At 41.1% G+C, this 23,663-nt stretch overlaps 1 protein-coding gene across 1 annotated transcript in view; it reads right to left on the bottom strand.

Moving 5' to 3' along the window:
• CACNA2D3 (calcium channel, voltage-dependent, alpha 2/delta subunit 3) overlaps nt 1–23,663 on the bottom strand; it is a 1,461,104-nt gene that overhangs the window by 449,392 nt on the left and 988,049 nt on the right. Inside the window, exons 12-13 of the mRNA XM_006862056.1 lie at nt 19,357–19,435; nt 4,362–4,495 (exon numbers count right to left, since the gene is read on the bottom strand). Of these exons, the coding sequence (XP_006862118.1) occupies nt 4,362–4,495; nt 19,357–19,435 (213 nt within the window). The remainder of the gene's footprint in view (nt 1–4,361; nt 4,496–19,356; nt 19,436–23,663) is intronic.

The following is a 23,663-nucleotide window of genomic DNA, read 5'->3' as shown; positions in this document are numbered from 1 at the left end:
CCTAATTTGGCTAGTGTGCCACGCTGAGTTCTGTGTCCTTTTGCTACGACACCATTAAGGTTTTGAGTACTGGCATAAAGTATCCCAGGCTTTCTTTTGTATCTTCCCTGCACCAGTCCTGAAATTAACTGTTTCTCTAAAGAACCCCTCCTTCTAGTGGGGAATGGTGTTTAGATGCCAGGATCTAAGTATTAGATGTACACACTGCGAGTGGGAAACCATTGTTTCTATAAACAGAGTTGGAAATTTATTCCAAAGCTTTCAATCCCAGTCTGACCCCAGAGGTATTTGTTTGACGTTCCCCATTTACACTTTGCTTAATACTACAAAACTTACAAAACAAGAACTGTTATTACCATAAAACTACAAACAATCAACTTTTCATGAAAGCACTTTAACATTTTCTGAAGTTATTTCCACCTACTACATAGTAAGGAGCTCTGGTAGCATAGTGGTTACGAATCAGGCTGCGAGCTGCAAGGTTAGCAGTTCGAAACTACCAGCTGTTCGGCAGGAGAAAGATGAGGCTTTCTGCTCCCATAATGATTTACAGCCTCGTAAACCCTGTACAGGGTCACTATGAGTCAGAACTGACTTCACAGCACATAACAACAACATAGAAAATAGATATTTGAAGTACTGTATTAAAATTTCATAGTGCCTGTTAGTACTATATCCAGAATATCCATATACTCACCCCTTTCCTGGGTAGTTTTATTGTTAATCTGAAATAAATGTTGGGTCATGTCAATTCTTTTTCAAGGTTGTTTTTTTTTCCCTTCCCCCATCATGTTGATTTAGTCATAACTCTGACTACATAGAGCATTGACATATTTCCAAATATTGAAATTAAAAAATTTTTTAAATCCAAATAAAAATAGAAAGGTATATTCAGAGATGTATCCCTCACTCTCACGCCTTTTCTCCTCCTGCCCCTTGCCAGCTTGTAGATAGTCAGTTCTATTGGTTTCTTATACATACTTTCTGTGTTTCTTTTTGACAAAATAAGCAAACACATGTTATTTTCTTATTTCCTCCTTTTAAACACAAAAGCAGCTCACTATACAAGTACATACCATCACTCTTGCATTTAGCTCATGTCACTTAGCAATATAACCTAAAAATCATTCCATGGCACCCAATAGAGCTCCTCCTCATCTTGTTTTTAACAATGTATATATCCCAATTTATCCAAGTATTTTTAAATGATGAGGATTGTATTCAATGAATAAACTTGTGGATATGTAATTTCCCATTGTTGGAGATTCATACTCAGGGGTTGATGTGGGTCAAAGGGTAAATGCAGAAGTAGTTGTGCTAGATGTTGCCAAATTCCCCTCCACAGGGAATGTCCCATTCTACATTCCCACCAGCTGTGTGTGAGACTGTCCCTTTTCCCACAGTCTCACCAACAGGGTGCTCAGTTAAGCTTTTACATATCTCTAACTCGGATGGTGGAGAAATCTTGTCTCATTATAGTTCAATTTGCATTTTCCTGAATATGAGTAAAGTTATATATCTTTTCATATGTTGAAAAGCCATTTTATTATTTATTGTGAATCATCTAGTCATGCTCTTATTCATTTTTTTTTTCTATAGGAATTCTGCAGGTTTCTTTTTTTTTTTTACCCCCCACCCCCACCCCCTTTCTTCTCCTGGTTGAGCTCTGATCATCCAGTCATCTGGTCTCGGTCATGTGGGTGTCATCTGCAAGTGTGGGTGTTCTTGTGCACATGCCCTCTCTTCCCATCAGCTGGCAGCTCCATTCTCCACTCTAGTCCTCCGTGGCCACGTCACTGACTCTGGGCCCAGGAGTCCTTGGGTCTCCTCACACTGCTTGCCAATCAGGTCCCCAACTGAGTCCAGAGAAGCCCTCTGAATATTGTGAGGCTTAGTTCGCCGCTTCATTGCTGCCTTTACCCCACTTCTCCCCAATGGTGATGTGTGTGTTTATCCAACGGTGATGCATGCATTTCCTCCGAGTCTCAGTTTTGGGAGGGGGCAGATGTTTCTTAATATATTGTTTTGAGGCACCCTTGAGTCAGTTCTGACTCACAGAAAAACCCCGGGTACAATTGAACCGAACACCGCCCAGTCCTGTGACCCCCTCATAATTATTGTTATGTTTGAAAAGTTTTCCTTCTCTATATTTGCTATGTGTTGCAAATACTTTTTCCCATTTGATCATTTGCCTTGTGACTTTGCTCAGAGTGTTGTTTTTTTAAAACTTTTTATTGTGAATTGAGCCATTTTATATTCAACAAATCATATACTTTTGTTTCATTTCAATGACTATAAACCCTTACCTGCAACAAAGTTGTCTTAGGGTGTTTTTTTTTTTTTTTACATATATATTTTTTTCTTTGCCATAGTCACATGCATTTATGTTTTCTTTTTACTGAGTCTGGATTTTGGAATCATTTGTAAAAAGCCTTTTTCCTACATTCAGGTCATAAAGGAATGCACCTAGGTTTTTTTCTAGTATTTTTAACCTTTTATTTTGTGTCTTACACTTTAAATCTCTAATCCACTTAGATTTTTTTTTTCTTGGGTATGATGTGAAGACTAGACCTTTTTGTCTTTCCCTAAATAGTTGTCTCGTTTTCTCAGAAGCATTTCTTACAAAGTCAATTCTGACCCCACTCTGAAGAGCTACATTTATTGTTGTTGCTAAAGGCCTCCAAATAAGTTCTGACTCGTCATGATCCTGTACATGGCTTTCAAGAAGTAGCTGGTAGCTTTGAAATGCTGATCTGGCAGTGAGCAGTTCAGTGTTTATCCTACAGCACCACACCAGGACTCCAGAGCTACCTTTATCATATACTGAATCCCCACATGCCATCAAATCCATTTTTGCTCCTTTTATTCCACTGGTCAGTCTGTATATCCAAGCACTCACACCATAATATTTCAATTATACAGACTCTGCCCTGTATCTTTCAAAATCTAGTAAACAAACCAAATGACTGATCAAACTAATTGTTTAAGATTTATGCATAAAACCACTAGGGAACTCAGTCACTTTAAGATTGGCCAACCAGGTTCCTCATTTCCACTGCTTTTCATGCTTTGCCCATTTATATGTAAAGAAAGAGATGTTACTGTTAGGATAGATTGGTTATTTTGGCATTTTTTTCATGAGTCAACACCAAACTGTTACTTTTCAGGCTTTTCTAAAACCCAGAGAGAAATTTTTAACTCAACACTCTACTTTATTCAGGATGCTCTCTCCTTGGATATAGCATTCCTTCTTGACAATGAGATATGATCATATTTCCATAGTTCCACTGTGTAGTAGAGTCCTGGTGTGTGCTATGGGCTAATGCTCTGGACTGCAAAGTTGGTTTGAACTGCAAGTTCAAGCTCACCCAGTTGCTCCTCAGAAACTGTATATGGGGTCACTATGAGTCACAACTAACTTGATGGAACTTAACAACAACAACAGTTGTGTACTTTAAGGTCAAAGTTAGACAAGTCTGTCCTTGCCTGGCCTATGTCATGGAATTTCAAGATGGAGCCCCATATGTCGTTTCCATACTGCATTGGTCTATGCTGTAAGCAATGTAGCAGGGATGGAAGAGCTAAGGGAGAGAAAAGCAGGCCCAAGAAAGCCCTCAGGATCACTCCAAGGACACTTGAGTCTGCAGTACAGTGAGTAATATGATGTTAGTCCTAACAAAAACACCATGGGAAAGGCCACTTACAATCAATAAAAGATAAAGGCCACTCCCATCAGGCTCATTATCACTATGAAAAATTACCCTGAAATTACCCAAAAAACCCAGCCATCAAGTCATTACTTGATGACTGGCAAACCCCATCTTGGAAGCAAATTCAAATCAGAGTCTTCTGTCTGGAATTCAGATTTAGAATGATCCTCTGGCCAGAGTTCAAATAAAAATCTAGTGCCTTTGGAGCCACCATGCCAGTGTAGTCTCAATTCCTGACGGGAGAACACACAACTGTTGCCTCTGTGGCTTTCACTGGTTGGTAAAGCCAAACATTCACAAATCAAGACCTCTCTACATGGTCAGGACTGATTCTAACAAGAGCACGTCAATAGTTGCTGAAACACTGACAGCATTTATACCCATGTGGAAGAAGAAAAAGAAAAAAAGTAACCAGAGAAGACAGACTCAAAAAGTGAGCTGCCAGGAGACAATTAGACACTTTTCAGAGTGTCTGACATACTTTATGAGACTATGATTCGTCACCAGCCTTGCTCACTAAGGTGACCACTGAACCCCATAACTGGAGAATATTGATGTAAGTACCCTCTTCTGGAATGAACACAGGAAAACTCTCCCCCCACTTATGAGGTTAACCCCTCAACCTCTTTCCTAGGGGCCCCGGGGACTCACCGTGCTGTCGATGTAAGCTTCGGTCCACACCACATCATGCTGCTGGTCGATGACTTTGGGCCGGCTGAGAACATGGAGGTATTCCATGACATTTTCTTGCACATCAGCCAAAGTGGAGATCTGGGTGAAAAATCCTGCCAAAACCCAAGAAGCGCCAAGTTTAGTAACAGACAGGAAGACTTGAGACTTGGGAGCATGCATAGGCCAGCTTTCTTAATCTCTAGCTAATTCCTTTCTTTTTCCTTAAAAACTTTCAATCTCCTATCCATCATCACCACTTCATGAAGAATATAGAAAATATACACACGCTAAAGGAAGAAAATTAAAACCAACCATAGCTTACCTCCTAGGAGAAACCCATCAACCCTTTAAAATATATATTGAGATTTACTGGCATCAAATCAATTTGAACTCATGCACACACACATGCACATATACACACACACACATATATGCACAGTGTCATAGTGTGGCACTGTAGGATAATCACTGGACTGCTAGCTGCAAGGTTGGTAGTTCAAACCCACCTCCTTGGAAGCCCTATCCAGGGGAATCCTGGTATGGCCTTGTAGGATAAACAATGCACTGCTAACCACAAAGTCAATGGTTCAAACCTGCCAGCTATTCCTCAGAAATTCTATACAGGGTCACTATAAGTTGCAACCAACTCATTGGTACGTAACAACAACAACATGAGTCAGAATCAATTCCATGGCACACAAAAACTGTGTGTGTTTGTGTGTGTATATATATATATATATATATATATATATATATATATATATATATATATATATATATACATACAATAAATATATATTCACATATTATGTGTGGCACCTTGAATCAACTCGATACGGCTTTTCTATTCAATGTCTTAATTCCCATTGAGTGACTGGGTGGTGGTGTTGTTATGTGCCATGGAGTCGGTTCCAACTCATAGAGACCCTGCACAGGGTTTCCAAGGTTGTAAATCTTTACAGGAACAGAAAAGCCTCATCTTTCTCCCATGGAACTGCTGGTAGTTTCAAACTGCTGACCCTGAGGTTAGCAGCCCAATTTGAAACCACTACGCTATCAGTGCTCCTTAAGTGATTGGGTGCATCCATGCAAATAAGGTATACAGGATTCTGAGACTGGGATTGGTTAGTTCTGCCATCTAGATAAGTTTAAAAGGAGCCATCTCAGAAGCAGAAATGGAAGATCTCAGGACCATCAAGAAGGAAGAACATGAGTAGAGCCTAAGGTCCCTATCTATACAAACATTGGCAGCGGAGGCAATAACAGAGGCAGTGGCATGGTGAGACACAAGCAGCTGCAGGCTCCAGGTCCATGGACTGAGCAAAGCTGAGCGCCTAAGGGCAGGAGACTGGCTTGCAGAATGTGCCCTTTGGGCATTCACAGACTGGGTAAAATTTTGTAATATTTTCTTGAGCAGGGCAGAGGCCAAGGGGTCACAGGGCAGAGGCTAAGAAGCAGAAGACAAGAGTGAGGCGTGTGTCTGCAGTAGGGCAGACGAGGTGCTCCTGACTGGAGAACTGTTTTTTCCTAGAGTTGGTTTTGATCTTGACTTATATACTAGTCACTTCTTTAACCAACCCAGTAATCATGAGTATTGTCATGAATTCTGTGTGGCCATTGCAATGGATTATTGAACCCAGATGTGAAGCCGAGAATGCTGTGGAAGGGATTTGCTGTTGTTAAGCATTGCTGAGTTGGTTTCCACCCATAGCAACGCTGTGGAGTGCTTCTGAGGAGTGAGTACTTAGCTTGCACTGCCAACCTCGTGGTTCAAACCGACTTTGCAGCCCAGCACATTAACCAACAGCACCACACCAGGACTCCTGTGGGAGGGATGGTTGCTGTCAAACAAGGGTAAAGAAGCTTGTAGGGTGGGATGCTTGTGAGTTTGGTTCTCCCCATGTAAAGCCAGAGAAACTCAGACAAAGTCCTCACATGGTTTTTGCACATACATACCTATGTACACACACACACATCAGTATGGGATGTACTCATATATCCTCCCTGGCAGAAATGGAAATCCTCTCTACATGCCATCATGCAATGCTTTTTTTTTTTTTTTTTCACTTTAATGAGTTATAAACCACAAAAATTAAACAGTATTCTGTTTTTATTATATGAGTAACTATAACAACAATCCAAATCAAACCCACTGCTACCCAGTCGGTTGTGACTCATAGTAACCAATAACCCTAAAGGGCAGAGTAGCACTGTCCCCTAGGGATTCTAAGGCTGGATCTTTACAGAAGCAGACCTACCACATCTTTCTTTCAAGGAGTAGCTGTGGGTTTCATCTGTGACCTTTTGGTTAGCAAGTGACTACTTTCACCACTGTACCACTGTGGTTTCTATAACAGTAATATTTATGATCTATTGGGTGCTTCAAATACTTGTAATTTATCAAATACTTGATAAGCTTTGACTCACTCATGTATCATATTCTTGATAATATGGTGAACGGGGGCTTTTCATGTCCTTTTTTGAGATAAGGCAACTGAGACTGAATGAGGATATATGTTTTGTCCATGTTCTCATACGTATCAGGCACCAAAGTTGAACCCAGGCATATGAGTCTCCAATATTTGTGCCTTCTACTATATATGCCAGCATATACCATGATATGATGACAGCATTTATTTGTTTTCTTGTTTCTAATATGCTGGGAAGATATGACATCTTCCCAAGTAACAGAAAACAAGTTCTGAACATGCTATTATCTTGAGGATGGGAAACTATTTTGATGTTGAGTTCTAGGGCACTATGCTCACCGTCTTCAGCTTGGGGTCCTCTGGGCTTTTTGTAGCAAAGAACACAGAGGGACCCTGTAATTCTAACACTGTTACTGAGGAATAACAAGATAACCAAGGTCCCTGCCCTCATGAGGTCTGGAAGATCCAAGTAAACAAATGGTATAATCAGTATTTACAAAAATAGTGTAAATATTAAGCTAAAACACACAGCATGGATAGCCAATCAAATGGGTCTGCCCTAAGCAAGAGTCAGTGAAGGCGAAATTCGAAGGATAAAAAATGGTTAGCTAAAGGCATAAGGGTTAACGAGTATGTTTAGTACAAATAGTATAAAATAATGGCTTAAGATCTGAGAGAGCCAGACCCCTTCTGAGAACTGAAAACACACAGCTCAGAATAACTGGAGAAAGGAGCGGGAGGTATGAGGGTGGAAGGTGAATGCTATAAGTCTAGAGAAAGGGGTAGAAGGACCGTCACTGGGCCTTGGGAAAATGAGTTTCTGTTCTGAAGGTAGTCACAAAAGGGATCTAAGCAGGAAGGCATGTATTCATGTTTCCTCCGAGTGTCTCTAAATGAGGACATTTATAACTAAGCTCATACCATCTCCTGCCTGCCAAACAAATCAAAGAGAGTGGGTGCAAAACTGAAACCAGATCGATCGCAGATCCTTACTCCTCTGTTCATAGAGCCTTTCAGAGTCTAAAATGGGGCTCAGGGTAAAGGAATACCAGCCATCATGTTGTCCAGAAAAGGTCAGGACCCTCCCAGGGCACATCTCCAAACAAAGGCCAGCTGGTTTGAATTTGGTGTGCCAACCCCAAACCAGGTTGGGACATGTGGTTTCTGGTTTCCTGATGACAGCTCAGCACAGTGCTAATTAACATGCATTGTCACTCCTGCCTGCCCCACCCTGCAGGCCAGGGTCTGATTCTCACCCATCCCGTGGGGAAACACAAGGCCTCAAAGGAACCCGATGAGAGCATCTGTGTGCATCACAGCCCAGACCTGGACTATGTGCACCCAGGAGGTGATGCCGTGAGGAAGACCCATCTGCACACTGTTCTTGTGAGACTCCTAAATGTGCACCCCTTGGAAGCACAGTGGGAACCACAGGCTTTAAAGAGATTCCTAGAAGACAGGAAGGTGCCACACTCACAGAGCTCTTCTTTCCATGCTCAGTAATTGCTATAAGCATGGAAAGAAGAAAGAAAAAAAAGATTTCATCTCTTGGTTTTTAGTAAACAAATCTTGGACTCTGTGTGATGGATCTTAGACAGATATGTATGATCCAGGGGACAAGGTAAGAGAGGTGCTAGGAGGCTGATAACAGGAGGAGGAGAATGGACAGATGGTTCTGGAATCCTTTAGGGCCTAAGGATGTGTGCTTTGCAGTGTAGAACATTTCCTATGCTTGAACTCCTGTGCTAAATGTGAAATAAAGACAGCATCTCTCAAGAGTTAGTCTTGGTTGTCTGTATTTTCACATCTAATCCACAAAGTCAACAGGAAAACTTTGATTTGAGCTTTCTAAATTCAAGCCTAAGAGACGAAAAGAGATGAATACAAGGAGGAGGATGGGAAAGACAGATCATTAGCAGAGAGCGGGCACAGGAAGCAAAAACAATCTCACATTTGGAAGGGATCCGAGCTGAGAGATCAGCCTCACTGATCATAGCTGAAGAAGTGAAAAGTTGCAAAGAGCAGAATTATCCACAGGCCAACTGAATACCTACATGCTACATGCTGTTGAGTTGGTACCAACGCATAGTGACTTTATGCACAACAGAACAAAACACTGCCTGGTCCTATGCCAATCACACAGCCATTGTTATGCTTGATCCCACTACCCCAATACAGCAATGTCGTTGTTGTTAAGTGCCCATGAGTTTGTTCGACTCATCCTTGTAACCTAGATTCCTCAAAACACCCAGAGGGATCTAACAACACAAAACAGATCATCATCTTTCTGCTTCAAACTCTACCACAGAGTATATTTGGAATAAGGGTAAAATACAAATTTACACCAGCCTCCAAGACCTTGTGTCAATTGTCCCTCATTCATCTGGGTGGCCACATATCATTTCCACTCCCTCCAACCCTCCCTCCCCACACCCTCTTGCTTGTTGCATCAGCTCACTGGTCTTCTTTCTTTTTCTCTCAAATTCAAGCTATTTTTCCTCTCAGACTCTTCGTGCTTGCTGTATCTCATGCCTGGACTATCTTTCCCCCAGTGTTTCCATGGATGATTCCTTTTATCTGAGAATTCCTAGGTCATGCAAATAGCAAACATGCTTGGACGATGACTGAATGAAGGTTGGAGTCCACACAACTGTCATTGTTGTTAAGTGCCATCAAGTCAGTTCTGACTCATAGCGACCCTGTATAAGGTTTCCAAGGAGTGGTTGGTAGATTTGAACCACTGACCTTGAGGCTAGAAGTTCAGTGTTGATCCTACAGCACCACACCAGGACTAGAGTCCATACAGAGGCATCTCAAAAGAAAGACCTGGTGATTTGTTTCTGATAAATGAAAAACCCTATGGAATACAGCTCTATCCTGAATATGAGGTCACCATGAATTTAGCCACCTCCACAACAAGGGGTTTTTGTTTTATCATTCTGGTGTCAACTCATAAAGGTCTTCCCTGATCACTCTGTCTGAAGGCACTCCATGTTTACTATCTCCTTTTTCACCGGAATGTTAGCTTTGTGGAAGCAGGGCTTGGTGACCATTTTTTGGCAACAGTAGGCCCAGTGCAGGTGCCATAGTAATGCATCAACAGGCACTGGGACCAGTAAGGTCTCACTGATCAGCACTATCCTAATTCACCTTGTACTTGGATCTTACAGCAACCCAGCTTCTGTGCTCCTCTTTTAATAGAATCACAGCTCAGAAAGTCCCAACATTTATCCTGGATTGTGTACGTCCAGGTTTATCGAATCTAAACATTTGTTCTTAACTGCCTAGGACACTGCTTCTTCCACTGTTGAGAAAGGACAGTCCTGGCTGCTCAGAACTCTACAGGTGGGCACCCGAATAGACTGTGTATTTCTGTGACTGGAACAGATTGGGGAGGAGGAAAGGGAAATACAAGAAGGCTTTAAAAAGTTCATGAATCTACTAGTGAGTGGAAGAGGAGGAAAGGCAGCAATGAAGAAATGGGCTGAGGTCAACTCCTGTTGGCCTCGAGATGAGAGAGAGAAGAGGAAGGGGCTGGGTGTTCCAAACTGAGGTGAGACCTGGGGACATCTGAGCCCATGGACAAGGACATAGCCAGGGAGGGTTAGAGCTGAGAGTGAAGAATCTAGCTGATATGAAGTGAAGGGAGACACACAATAATACCCATACTTGTAGAGAGTACCCATTTGACCTAGCCTCGATGGCTTGATAACCAGAACTCAACTAGAGGAAGATAAAATAATAATAATAATAATAATTTGTGATAAACAAAATGAGGGTAAATTACTACAATTTAATGAACTTGACCTATATTCATGGAGGTAGTTGCTCTAAATAGCAACAGAGAGGGAAGGAGTCTTCACATCAAGTATCAATGCTATCCCCTCTGTATACAGGGTAGATAGGGACAGGCAACTTAGACATTGACTACCTAAAATCAGGGGTGATAAATGCATGAAGTGACTGGCTTACAAAGTTTCAAGAGGGAGTATAGTTTACAAATGTGTGGGGAAAGATAAAGTCCCCACTGAATACTTTTCATTATTGTCTAGATGGGTCTGGTGAAAAGAAATGGGGATAAGATTCCTAAGATTCAACAGTGAGTAATTGCTATCATAACTAATTGCAACTGTCACAATTATAAAGGTAGATGTTTTGTAACAAAAAATGGGGGAGTAGTTAATCTTACAATACAGAAACAGAGGACCCTAGGACCATCAAGGGAGAAGAGCATGAGAGGAATATGGCACCTTTGCAGAGAAGCAGCAACATCTGAAATGGAGGCAGAGATGGGGACATGGAGAGAGGGAGCAGCTGAGGACTCTAGATTCATGGAAAGAGAGGAACTGAGAGCTGGTGGCCAGGAGGCAGAATGTGCCCGTTGGTGGTATAAATTATTATATATGCCTGAGTGTTTAAAAAGAAAGAAAAAGAACTAAAATGAATAGAGAGAAATACTGGAGGGGATTCTAATAATGGTAATGAATCAAAGAATATGATTTGTTGAATGTAAAACTATGATCAGCCCTGTAAACTTTCCCTTAATTCACAATAAAAGCTTAAAAAAAAAAGTTCATGAAAAACAGAATTAAAAGAAAATGGAATTTTTTCTACCAACTTTTTGAAGCCAATTGAGGTTCCTGACAGACACTCAATAATTAGTACCAAAAGTCTACTCAAGTACAGAAAACCTTTGTTACATATTTTTCAATATGTAGACCAGTGATGCAAAGTATAAAAGAAAAGGAAAGTTGGAATTATTGAAATGTTATTAACAACATACACTATAAACCTTAAGTAAATTTGATCATCTAACTCAGACCCATTAAAATGTAAAACCTTTCTGAAAGAGCCTTGTTTGTGCTTATATGTTTTCATATACATTTTGGTTAACAAATGTACCTTTTGATGGATAATAGGAAGTCGCTGAGGGATGGGATCTTTGGCTGTAACCATAGAAGCTTCCCTTGTTTTCCCTCTGTATTTTCTACGCTGGCTGCTTTCCCTCCTCCTCCTTCCCCTTGCTCTCTCTTTTTTCTTTTACATTCTAGCTTTTGAATGTTTATTCTCTTCTTGAATGTGCCTTTTGGACTTCATAGATCATGTAAGGAAAAAGAGTCAGCAATCATTTGGTAATTACCAAGGAATAATTAATGCTGAAATTAGCCACCTATTACAAATGGGCTGTTCATTTTTCTACATAACATCCATTCATTTACCTTATTCCCTTGCAGCGCTCCTTCTGTGGTTGGTGTCTGGGCTACAGCTACTCTCCATGAAGAACCATATGTAGTCTGGTGGTGCTTTGCATTTTGAAGACCTTACCTCCCTCACTTGAATATTTCTCAAGAGTTTCTTGCCTAACTGCTACTTCTGTTTGAGATGTTCCCTCAGCGCACTGACAGTGCAAAGACAGCAGCTATGGTGGCTCCAGAAGTCTGTTTTCTAGTGGGTAGATTCTGCTGTCTACCCAACATGGTGAGGCATTGCTCCCCTTGAATCTCTCAAAAGACTCTTTTTACTCTCTCATATTAGTCAGGCTACAGGCAAGGAATCTAGTGCCCAGATTTCATTCTTCTTGGGACAAGGCTATGGGAAATTAAGTCAAGGATGCATCCTGGGATGCACTATCTAGGGAATGACTGCATTATTGAAAGACCCTTACAATATTCTGTTTTCATCTTCCTCTGTGCCAACATCACATGCTATTGGAAAACCATTTATTTCTGCAGAAAACATTACAATTTGAAAACAGCTTTTTACCTGCAAAAGAACAACCAAGAGAGAAAGAAGCCTGTTTGGCCCTAGAAGCCCTAGGGTAAGTATCCCAGGAGTTAGAAGGAAACAACACTGGAGAATGACTGGTAAGGAAGAGAGTACCATGGTTTAGGGCCAGCATGTGTTTCCCTGGAGAACAGGGCTCCTGAAACTATCTGGAATCAGCCCAAATTCCAGATTTAGGAACATGACTTTTTCTATGTAAATAATGTGATCTGTTTCATTTCTACTCTCAAAAATAAAAGGCCAAGGAAGACTAGAAGAAAATAATTTAAAGGCAGAGTTCAGGCTCTGGCTTTAGATAACTGGGTTTCAATCCAGGCTCTGCAATCTGCTATTTGGTTAAGTTAGGGCCTGCCTCAGCTTCCTCCTCTTCCTCCATAAAGATAATTATGTTGCTGTTTTTAAGTTGGTTGCAGCTCATAGTGACCTGTATAGGGTTTCTGAGGAATGGCTGGTGGGTTTGAACTTCCAACCTCTTGCTAGCAGTGCAGTGCTTATCCTACCTCTGCACCACACCAGGACCCCAAAGAAACCTATATTTGGCTGTAATTAGTTACTTACAAACCTCACAGCACTTGGACCTTACAACACACACCTTATAGAGTGTTCATGAGTGTCATAGCAGACAGTACATGTCAAGTATACTATATGCTGCCTGACACTTAGCAAACAGTTTGTCATCTTTTGTTGCTATTAACAACAACATCATCTTTTTCATCACTCATATCTTTTCCACTCGAATTCTCATGTTCTAAGAAACCTACATAAAGAACTATACCCTGGTTCTTAGGTAAATGCCATTTTTGCCTTTTTGTACAAGTTTGGAAAAAGTAGAATATTCTAATTACCATTTTACCCATCCCTCCACCTAAAACCCTTAAGATCTCATAAATTTAAGACTATATTTTGGGGGACATGACACTTGGAAAGACAGACAGTAGCTAAATAATAAAAAAAAAAGTTGGCCATTTGGGCTTCTAAGGAAGCCATGGCTCAGGTCACCAATTCTCTCTCAAATAAGGAGAGAATGGCCACTGAGCCATCAGAAAGGGACAATCTAAGCAGACAACCAAGAGAGACATATACAGTGTTTCCATTTGCCCTAAACACTGAGACCTGACTTTATTTGCACAGCTGGAAAATTCTCTATCCACCGTGACTTCTGAAGGAGAATCAGCCAGTGCTTATTTAAAATCTTGGCACACTAAACATCATAGAAGGTCATCATGGCTTTATGGAATATCTGGGCTAGCCAGCCCCTCTTTTCTATTTTCCCGGTACACTTGTTTATTCAACAGTGTGAACAAGAACTGTAAATTCCATAAGTCGTTCTACTGTGGCAGTGATTGTTTTAATGTATTTAAAATGGCTCACTGCTTTGCCTCATTAGGGCTGGTTCCCTCAAGATATGACCTAGTTATGTATAAAATGAAACAAACCAATGAGCTCCAGGCCTCTCTGGATTTTGCTAGTAGATTAGACGGGGCAGAGAACTCCTGTAAGGGATATGAATGTCCCCAGATATCCACTTCTAGAAGACAGTGTCTGAAGTCCATTAGCTGGTAACTGTCTCCATGACTACCAGCTTGCAAGCAAGAAGTTCTACACAGAGAGTAAGTCCTTGGCCACTGACCCAGGGATGATATGTTGGTCCTGCCAAATCCTGCTCCTTCCCAGGGTCACTATGTGGTCAGGCCAAGACCAACAGCTCACTAGCTCCTTCTTGAGCTCTTCTTGGGTCTGTTCAGGTCCCTGAATGTTAATGCTTCATTTCACTGAATAACTTGGCTGAGTCAGGGCTAAAATATGTAAGGGGGTGGGGATGCTCTGTAGACCTCATGTTCCTTGATATGAAAAATGTGCTGCCTCCATACGTTAGCAATCGGAGACTATAAACAATGATTTAATTAATGACATAGACTAATACTTGCTCACTGATGTTACGTGGTTTAAACCCCCATAAGTGGCACATGAAGCCAATGTTCATGTGGGCACAGATGACTTGAGCCTAATATTTCAATGGCAACTGTTACTTTGAGCAGTGACAATGACATTTTATTCTCAAACTGAAGAAGGTTAAACTATTGGGAAGGGTTGGCTCTGGCAGGAAAGGAAAACCTAGATTTAGACAGGAAGAAGGAGAATCACCGTGGAATCCAACAATCCATCCAGCTAAGCAGCTATTAGAACTTCTTTGGATTTTCCAAGTTACTTTGCTCCAAACTTATAAATCTAAAGGATTCTATTTTATAGCCAGGCCCTGAAATACTGAGTTGACTAAATTATCTTCAAAAGGATGCTTCAAAGATTCTTATAAACAATGACTAAAACTAAATTATGGTGTAATATTAGTTGATTAAGACAAGACTTCAATTTGAGTAATTTTCATCAGCTGGACACAGACAGTGGTAAAAACAATAACCCATGACTAAATGCATCCTAGCTGATGGGAAGAACTGCAATCTGATGTGGCAAGAGTAACAGCAAAAATTTTTTAAAGAAAGAAAAAAAAAAAAGGAACTTTTTTTTCAAGACCACAAAATAAAGGAAAAAGGGGGAAAGTGTAGCTCATCAAAAGTTTTTCCAATGCCAACCAAGTACCCAAACTTATTTCGAGAATGGCCTCTGCACAGAAGGAATCTGGGATCCACTCAGACTCCTTGTCCTCATAGGCAAGATGTCCTCATCTTTCCTAGATTTTCCTCTGAAAAGAAGTCAACTCATTATTCTGAGACACGCAGGATTACTGATAATTTTTAGAGACGTACGTCAACCAGTAAATGAAAAGAAATGCAGAATGTGTTAGTTCGGAGCTTCAAAGAAATTTTAAAAACCTTCTAAACAGTCCTTGATTTTAAGACGAGGAACTTGAGACTTGCTTAAATGATTGTTCCACATATAAGCAGACAATTAAGGACACCACCAAGCAAAGGAAAAGATGGGCAGAGGTTTATTTGCCTGGCTATATACCTATTCTCAGAACATCCCACAACCAACTACCCACCCACCCACTCATCATAAGGCTGAATTCCAGTAGAACATTTTTCCCCTCTGCATGGGCATATCTCTGCCTAAAACTGATTAAAAGTAGAGTTAGAGTGCTAGAAGAAGGCATCATGTTTGGTAAAGTACAGCTAAAATGAGATAAACCCTGAATGAGATGGATGGGTAAAAGGCCTTCAACAATGGACTCAGAAAGATCAAAGATTATGAAGATGATGTAGGGACAGCCAATGTTTTGATCTGCTACATATAAAGTCATTATGAGTTGGACTCTACTCAATGGAAACTGACAGCAACATAGTCATAACCCAAACCAGGTCATCATCATCTGTATTCTAGCAGGTAAGAATGGTTTGAAATCACAATTTGTATTTGCTGCTCAGTCTCGAATGGGAAAAATACCATACCAAACCATAAAATCTCCTTTCTAGTATCATGATTGCTCACAGTACGGGAGAAGGAACCGTGTCGTATGGATGGATGGTTTTGTACAACATGGAGAATCAATTTCTGTCTCTGCACAAGTCACAACAGTGAAGGTCTATTAACAGAGAAGAAGAATTAAAGTGGGCATTCAGAAAGCAACCAAGAAGAAGAAGAAAACCAGTAGCAGCTTCTTGGGCCCTCTTGAGACATGTGTTTCCCTTCTCACTCTGGGTTCTGAGTCACTTCTCCCTCTCTCTTCAGCAGTATTCGTTTTCATTTCAGGGAGCAACTTGGGTTGTTTGTCTATAAACCTACAAACCCTTTTTTGAATCTTCCTTCTTCCACTAAACTTCAAGCACTCAGACTCTTATAAATTGAGGTTTCCTAGGAGTGGCTGCAGTACAGTGCTTATTTTACAGCCCCACACCAGGATTCTAATGTAAAAATGGACCACCTAAATCCATCATCAATACCAATTTGCTATGTAACAGGACAAACCTTATTTGTTGGTATTTAGTTATAAGGAGCTCTGGTAGTGTAGTGGTTACGAATCGGGCTGCAAACCTCAACATCAGAAGTTCGAAACTACCAGCTGTTCTGCGGGAGAAAGATGAGGATTTCTGCTCCCATAAAGATTTATAGCTTCGGAAACCCTGTGCAGGGTCGCTGTGAGTCGGAATCCAATCCACAGCACATAACCACCACCACCATAGGAGTTCTGGTGTGGCACTGTGAGTTAATGTGCTGGACTGCAAAGTTGGCTTGAACCACAAGCTCAGGAGTTCAAGCTTTCCAGCTGCTCCTTGGAAACCCTATACAGGGTTGCTATGGGTCAGAACGGGCACAATGGCACTAAACAACAACAACATAGTTCAGAGTTTTGATGTGGTGCTGTGGGCTAATACACTGCACTGCAATGTCGATTTTATCCACAAGTTTGGTGGTTCAAGCTCACCAGTTGCTCCTCGGAAACCCTATATGGGGTCACTAAGAGTTGGAACTGACTTAATGGCACTTAACAACAACAATATTCAGTTTAATGAGCCCTGATAGCTTAATGGATTATGAACTGAGTTGCTAACTGCAAGATCAATAGTTTGAATCTGCAAGTCCTTTTGTGAATGAAAGTTGAGGCTTTCTGGTCCTGTAAAGATTTACAGCCTCAGAAACCCCTATGCAGGGTCATTATGTGTCGGAACCAACTCGGTGGCACACTGGCACCACCACCATGGTTAGTTTATTCATATACTCCAAACAAATCGGGGTTCTGTGAGAATACTTGAAATGAAGGCAAAGGCAAAGAAGACTGCTCTCGTAGGTTCATAGCCTCAGAGAAGAGAGAGATAAGACATAGTCACCAAATAATATACTAGGAGGCATTTATGTGTCAAGCAATGAGATACCAGCTTTACCATGCTCACAACATCAGACCTAGGCGGGTTTCATAACTTGCATGTAGTGGGTGGATGGTGGAGGCTGTATCTGAACTCAAGGTGTATGGATTAAAGCATGGTTAATACTATTTGCTTCCTACTCTTTGCTTTCTGGACTGTGTATTCAACTTCTCCAGGCCTTCCTCAAAGCATTGTTTCTGGAACACAATACAGAATACAATAACTGCTGGTTTAATTGAAATTTTAAAATAAACAAGAAATGAAATCATAGCTTTCAATTTTTTTTTTTTTGCATTTCAACAAAAAAATATAGATAACAGGTTGTTTTAATTTAGAATTGTCCACAGTGAGCTGCATAGAAGAATTTACCAGCAAAATGCTTCACATAAAAAGACTTTCATGGTCAAATGCATTTAGGAATATTATATGTCCTGTCATCAACCTTTACATGTAAAATGCATATGGGCATATTAAACTTACAGAGAAGAAATAAGTTTAATTTCGACTAAACTAGCCTTTTACAAAATTCTTAGATCTCATGGATAATTTATGAATTTTGTTGCTGTTGGGTGCCACTGAGCTGATGCTCAATGCATTACAACCAACCCTATCTGCCAGAGGAGAGCTACCCCAGAAGGTTTACTAGGTTGTAATTTTTACGAGAGCAGATCACCAGGTCTTTGATCCACAAAGTTGCTGATTGAGCTCAAACAGCCAGTCATTTGGTTAGCAGCTGAACGTTCAACTGTCACACTACCTACCAGGGCTCCTATTTATCCATAACCCTGGTGTGGCACTGCAGGATAAGCACTCGACTACTAACAGCAAGGTAGGTGGTTCAAACCCACCAGCTGCTCTTTGGAAACCCTATTATACAGGGTCACTATGGGTCGAAACCAACTTGATAGCACTTAACAACAACAATAATAAAAAAGCTGACATTTAGTGAACACTTATTGTATCCCAGCACAGAACAAGGCACATAGCATGAACCATCTCATCAAAAGTTACTTTTAATAAGAATCAAAGGAAGAACTATTACTATCATCCCCATTTCAAAGATTAGAGCATGGAGTCAAGGAAAGTTAACTAAATGAATTAGACAGATGGGCTAAATTATGCCAGGGAAACATCTCAAGATACAAATCTCTGTGACTTAACATAGGCAAGTTTTGTTTATCATGCACACTCTAGATGGAGCATGGGCTGGTAGATGGCAGAACACGGGGTCAGGGAGATTCGAAAGGCAGTTGGCTCCATGTAGTCACTCAGAGATCCAGGCTGATGAAGACTGACAATGTCACTATGCTATCTGGGACAAGCAGATTAAGAGTTCACCAGAGTAGGAAGCCACCACCAGTGGCTTCATTGCTTCAGTGCAAAGATAACTTAGGTTGGCTTTACTTACAGACTATTGGCCAGTGTGAGGTTTGATGTCCTTCCTAATCACAAGAGAGCTGAGAACTGTGGAAGAATGTATCTATGTTCAGCGAACAGTAAGTATCTCCAACATAATAATTTGCCTTAATTCCATCACCTATGAAGCAGCAGCATGGAGAGGTTTAACCACTTCACTCAACTACATTCTCAAATTTACAGATGTATGTCAGCGAAGCTGCTACAGGTTTACTGATAAGCATTTAGAAGCACCTAGACCTTCTCTTGGAGTCCTACTGTGGCACCGTGGGCTAATGTGCTGGACTGCAAAGTCGTTTGAACCACAAGATTCAAGGTTCAAACTCACCAGCCACTCCTTGGAAACCCTATACAGGTTTGCTATGGGTTGGAACCCGCTCAACGGCACTTAACAACAACAACAACAACAAAGACCTTCTCTTAGAATTCACAGTCATCTCTTACAACCCTCCACTTTCTCACAACTGTCTCAATTTCTGCAAAACTAGGAAGTTATTCAGAGCCAAGCACATAGGGGAGACCCACCTTTGTTGGCACAGGCCATCCACTTAAGGTTGTCTGCAAAAGCAGCCTCCCGTCCAATGAGGTATGTGAACATGCGAACCTGAAAGGAAGATGAACACATGGATCAGCGGTATTCACTGTTCACCATCCATCACAGACCACATGCATGGCTCATACACATGTGGTTTACCTCTTTAATGCCCCATGCTTCCCATCTGCAAGAACATATTTAAGGCATTTGAAGTACAGTCAGCTAGAAATATATTCAAAACTGGGGGCCTTTGATCTTTTAAACCATATGGCACTGGTGGTGGTTTTTCTCTGTGTAACTCACGACAGAGAAGAGCTTGAAATGGGAGATTGGCAACATCATGGACCTGGGTTTGCTCCACACATATGGACAGGATCCTCCAGGTCTGGACCAAATCCGCAGCCATTACTCTCATTCTAACAGGAAGCAAAGCCTGTGCTCTTCTTGGGAATTAAAACATCACTGAAATGCTCTAGTAGTGCTGTGGTTAAGCGCTCAGCTGTTAATCTTAAACTCAGTGGTTCAAGCCCACCAGCTGCTCCATGGGAGGGTGACGTGGCAGTCAGCTTTGGTAATGATCCCAAGCTTGGAAACCACAATGGACTGTACTTCTCTGTTCTGTAGTTCACTCTGAGTCAAAATGGACTTGATGGGAATGGGTGTTTTGGGGGAGAGACCCTCAACATTTCCCCCTGTTGGTGAAGACGGGCTGTGAGTGCTTTTGTGCCATCTGTGGTTTCTGGCATGACTTTAGGAGACAATTAACTGAGAAGAGCAGCACAGCCTGTGGCTTTGAGACCGGTGGAGACACTCGCTAGTCCTCCCAAGGTTTTGGCATACTGAAGAACAAACAACACATGCCAAACCCCGAATATCACATTTTCTATTGCTTTCTCAATTCTCCCTCACAATGCCAGGACTCTCTGAAACAAAGCACCACAGTGCCCATTTCCCAAAGTGTTATTTGAGGGTTAGATAGAAGAAAGATAAAGAGATAAAAGATTGAAAGCTTTTTAGTTTAAATTTAAAGTCAGTCAATGCATGGCATTAGATGGATAATTCTTGACACGTGACACCAGCGGTATTACCAGCCGCTATAGTCTTAGCTCATCCACACTAATAGGCACCCCCCTTACTTTATCTAGTAGCGTCCCCTACTGCTTTTCACAATGATTGTTCATTAATATCCATGCACTTAGGTTTATGGGATGGTCCATTTACCAGGGGAAAGGAAAGGATGTATTTACCAGATGGAATATTACACCAGATGGGATATTACAACTTAATACATGAATGAATAAGAATCTACAAAGATTTTGTTTTAATTATGAATAGTCTCTTTTCTGGATATTATTACTTGTGAACTGCTTTTTAGGTGATGCGTTACTTCCAATTTATTGTCATGTTTAAATCCACATTCTCGTTACGCATCCTCAGTCTGTCCTCATTTGAGGTCAGTAAAGCAGTCATTTAATTCAGATCACAACTCCAGCAAAGGGCCTTCCTGGAGCGCTAGGCAGCCTCTGGCTCTCCTCATTCCCCCAGCACTTTTCCACACAACTCCCACTAGGTCTCACAATAGAAGGAAATGTTTGTTTTTAATTGAGAGATTATGATTTCTCTTGGGGAAAAAAATGGCAAGATTAAGTCTCATGGACCCAAAGTCTCAAGACTAGCCCATGCAGACATGTTTTCTGGCCATTCACTTTCCCCACTGGGCCTCTGTAGATGCTTAGCTGAGAGCATTTAGTTGGTAAAGTCTCTGGTGTCACATGTCAAGAATTATCTAATATCACGCCTCCATTTAAATCAAACTTTAGGGGAAATTGAAGCCCACTTAAGTAAAGTGGCTGTGTGAGTTGCATCAAAGTCCCATCTCATGAAAGAGATCTTCAGAGATATGAAGACAGCATGGTATAGCTCCCCTGAAGTCCCTAAAGATGTGATTCTATGGGCACAGAAAACTCCAACTGCCTCCAAAGTCTAGAACTAGCGGTCACAGAACCTGGTCTGGAATCAAATCTCCTGAAATCAAAATCATGCTTTTGCCATAAATCTTATGCCTATGTTATTTAGAAGGAAAACACTAGACTGATAAAAATGTGCACTTCTCTTAATTAAGGAGACAGCATAAGAGATCGCTTCCAGAAAATGAAGCCATGAGTCTATATCTTTGTAGTCAAAGACAGGCCACAAAGTACCCACTGGTTTCTCAGGGAAGGCTTCTATATGTGTGAGCCTCCTCTACTGTCCAGATAAAGAACTTTAGAATACACTGAGAGGCATACTTGAAACTTCAGAATAATGCTGCAAAGCACTGGCAAAACATACACAATTCCTGAGTTTAAAAGATGGCAACCCATTTGGAAAACCAGTAGGAATGTGCCAAACTCCAGACGAGACATGATTGCACAAGAATAATTGTGCTAACAACAACCACAATAATGAAAACCAGCACCATGACCCCTTCCATCCTCACCACTGTTTCCACTATTAGAGCCACTGTGGCTTCTACAATCAGCACCAATCCCTTGGGTTGGGTCCTATGCTAAGGAACTTATAGACATTACATTTGTTTTTGTTGGTTTGCATGTTATTTTACTGCTTAAGAAAGAAAATATGGTCATATTCATTATTTCCATTTATGTGTGGTTCTTGGCTCTCAATGGTCTGGCCTCTTTATCTGAAGAGAAATGGCATGAAAGTGGCCTATTGCATCTTTCTCTATAAAACAAACATAATCAAATGTTACTAAGTCTATGCTCCACATTTCTTTCAATTGACCAAAAAAGAAAGAAAATTTTATTCCAAAGAAAAAATTATTTTGGAGAACAATTTAATAATATCCATATATTTATTTATATATTGAGAAGTAGGGTAGACATGCAGTGAGGGGCTCTGTCACTAACAACACAGACTACTAGGCCAAGCAGGCTCAGGGAATGGTGCTAGAACTCTGAACCACATATAAAGGAATTTTTAGAAGATTGGAAGGCTTACAGCTAGGGGAATTTGTAGCAGAATCAAGAAATCCATTGCTCTCTAATTCAAGACACTCAGCTATTCCTAGAGCCACCATCTTGGGAGAGACCATACAGGGGAAGGATCAGAACAGCCACAAACGCCTGACAGAACAGCAGAGATCCAGGTGTGGACATTCTTTTTTTGGTATCTGTCCATTATTCATTGGTCTCTCGCTGTCTGTGCACCCTCCATTCTGGTGACTAGAGGGGATGCCTGAGCGAATGGAACCCCACCCCCACCCCTGGAGTGTTCTACTATGCATGCACACAGATCTCGAAATTTAAAGTGACAGTTTCCACTTAAAACCAAATGACCACTACTCATCTCTCAGTTTGTTATACTGTGGTGGCTTGTGAGTCGCTATGATTCTGAAAGTTATGCCACCGGTATTTTAAATAACCAGCAGGGTCACCATGGTGGATAGGTTTCAGATGAGCTTCCAGAAAAAGACAGACTAGGAAGAAAGAGTGAAGAAATACTTTTGAATCTTTAGTCACTGAAAACTTTATGAACAGCAGAGAAACACTGTCAGATATAGTGCCGGAAAGTGAGCCCCTCAGGTTGGAAAGCACTCAAAATGTGACTGGGAAGAGCTGCCTCCTCAAAGTACAGTTGACCATGATAACACGAATGGAGTAAAGCTCATGGGGGAAAAGTCCACAGCACCTTCATTTGCTGATGGGCCACAACTCAAAATGAACATAAACAGCTGTAAGATCCATTGAAAATCAGAACATGAAATATATGAAGTATGAATCTGGGAAAATTGGAAGTTGCCAGAAATGATATCAAACACATGAACATCGATATCTTAGGCATTAGTGAGCTGAATTGGACTGGTATTGGCCATTCTGAATCTAACAACCACATGGTTTTCTATGCTGGGGATGACAAATTGAAGAGGAATGGTGTTGCATTCATCGTCAAAAAGAACATATGCAGATCAGTTATGAGGTACAACACTGTCTGTGATAATAATATCCACGCACCTACACAGAAGCCCAAGGAGCTCTGGTAGTGTAGTGGTTAAGAATCGGGCTGCATGCCTCAAAGTCAGCAGTTTGAAACTACCAGCTGTTTCACAGGAGAAAGATGAGGCTTTCTGCTCCTGTAAAGATTTCCAGCCTCGGAAACCCAGTACAGGGTCGCTATGAGTCGGAATCAACTCCACGGCACATAACAACAACAACAACAACAACACAGAAGCCCAGTTAATACCACTATTATTCAAATTTACATACCAATCACTAAAGCCAGTGAAGGATGAAATTCT

The sequence above is a fragment of the Chrysochloris asiatica genome, unplaced genomic scaffold, assembly GCF_000296735.1.
Source record: "Chrysochloris asiatica unplaced genomic scaffold, ChrAsi1.0 scaffold00046, whole genome shotgun sequence".
In the NCBI taxonomy this organism is placed as follows: Eukaryota; Metazoa; Chordata; class Mammalia; order Afrosoricida; family Chrysochloridae; genus Chrysochloris; species Chrysochloris asiatica.
This window is presented reverse-complemented; position numbering and strand designations above follow the sequence as displayed.